At 39.0% G+C, this 1,869-nt stretch overlaps 1 protein-coding gene across 1 annotated transcript; it reads right to left on the bottom strand.

Moving 5' to 3' along the window:
- Window positions 1-41: 41 nt before the first annotated feature.
- Window positions 42-1,861, bottom strand: LOC125505867 (ATP-dependent helicase ULS1-like; the record flags this gene model as incomplete). Its single annotated transcript, XM_048670656.1, is given in 3 exon segments — window positions 42-128; window positions 182-295; window positions 356-1,861. Coding segments are annotated over 3 exon segments (1,192 nt in total), but the record flags the coding sequence as incomplete, so codon positions are not given.
- Between the last annotated feature and the right edge of the window lie 8 nt (window positions 1,862-1,869).

Here is a 1,869-nt window from a genome sequence, read left to right as displayed (position 1 = left end):
ACATTTAGAAATACTGATATTTTACTGCTTTAAGTATTTACCTTCAGCACCAGTAATTTCATCTACGAGCGTTGAGAATATAGCTTCATATGGCAGTGGACTGATATTGCCCTCTGTTGAAGATTGATCTACAAACAATATTTCAGGTATTTCAACATTTCTTAAGAGTTGTACACATTACTTTCATTGGTGTCAACAGGCGCTTCATCTACGTCCATGGATATATCTGGGCATAAAAGAGATGGGTCGAAATCGTCATCCATTTCCATATCATGCTCACTGCCTTCTGTAGTCGCTAAAGGCGCAATTAATATTAGTTTCACAGGTAAACATATATAATAAAGTAATAGTTCACCTTGCTTTTCCAATGTCCCCTTTAAAATGGATTTTCCTTTTGAAGGCGACTTCTGGCTGCTGTTTTTGGTTAAGCCTGAATTAATTGCGACTTCTTCTAAAGTTAAATCGACGGCATCCACTAATTTAGACTCATTAGTGACATCTATGTCAACTACTTCATTCGAATTGTTTGATTCTGTCTCATTGCCCTTATTCGCTTCCGATGCTTTAGCTATAATCCGATCATTTCCTTCTACCCCTCGATCTTCGTCATCAACATTTTTATCTTGTGATAATGTTGTATTGCTTCGAGATTCTTCAACATTTTTGGTCGAATCTTGATTATCCTTATTAACGGTCTTGGCTGACTTAGCCACATCTTCTGTTGTAGTCTCAGCTTTTTCCTTTTCTGCGGTTTCATTTTGTGCTTTCGGGGATTGTGCTGTTGCTTTGTCCGCAGCTGAGTGTCGATCAAGTTCATCGATACTAACCGTATTAGAACCGATACTAGAACCCGTTTCTGTTTCAGAATCCGTTTTCGGTGTTTCATCTAAGTTGTGTCTTTGCACTTCTTTTACTTCGACTGGTTCGGCGGCATTTGTCTCACTTTTATTTTCATTCTTAGTTCGATCTTGAAGAGCTTCCTCTTTCGAGATTACCTGGTCGTCTTTGCAGTCGGATGATTTACTGTTTTCGATAGTTTCCGGATTATTTATACTGTCATCATTGATGATACTTTCGATATTTTCGTTACTGGAGCTAGCGGTTTGCTCATCATAATCCTTTTCCACTACAGATTCCTGATTGGACAACACCGCTAGTTTTGAGTTTTCTTCCGGTGCGTCTTTGCTTGTGTTTTCGGTTGGTTCGGCATCATCCATATTAACGGCCGCTTCAGCTACAGAATTTTCGCTAATTGAATCGACATTAGACGACGATTTTTCAACAGAAGCGTCGTCGCTCACCGAAAGTGAACAAATTTCAATAAGCCAATTTTTTATTTTTTGCATCTGTTTTAAGCGCCGATCTAACCTAGTCTGGAGCTGAGAACTTAATCGATGCTTTTGCCTAAAGAATTTTTGTTAACTCGTAGCAGGAGACCATAAGGGTTTTAATTTTTTCGATTTAAACTTTAAGCCGGATTTATAAACTTAAGGTTTAAGGTTAAGTAAGGAGTTGGATTAGGCGCTACCGTTGGCGTTACGTTTTGTACGTACGGCAACAAAAACTTGCGTAAGGACCGTTAGAAGGGTATCAAACAGGGAAATCATTTATAACTATATAATAAATAATAAACTAGTCTAGACTAACTAACAAGAAAATCAAGATGGAACAAAGGACGCCTTTGTTTTTTTTGCGAATAACAGAAAAACTCTCCTTTTTGTTTAGGCGCGAATTTGTGGCACTTGCTACCCACGACAGATTTGTATTGGACAACGGCACAATGCTACGACCGCCAGCGTCAAAAAGATGAAATTTGTTTATCTCTGAGGGCAGCCGAACCTTGTTTTTGAGCCGAACGGCGGCCATCGC

This window comes from Dendroctonus ponderosae, unplaced genomic scaffold (genome assembly GCF_020466585.1).
Source record: "Dendroctonus ponderosae isolate FM_Combo_2020 unplaced genomic scaffold, Dpon_F_20191213v2 Dpon_F_20191213_1, whole genome shotgun sequence".
NCBI classification, from domain to species: domain Eukaryota; kingdom Metazoa; phylum Arthropoda; class Insecta; order Coleoptera; family Curculionidae; genus Dendroctonus; species Dendroctonus ponderosae.
Note: the sequence above shows the minus strand (reverse complement) of the source record. Positions and strands in the feature narration are given on the sequence as shown.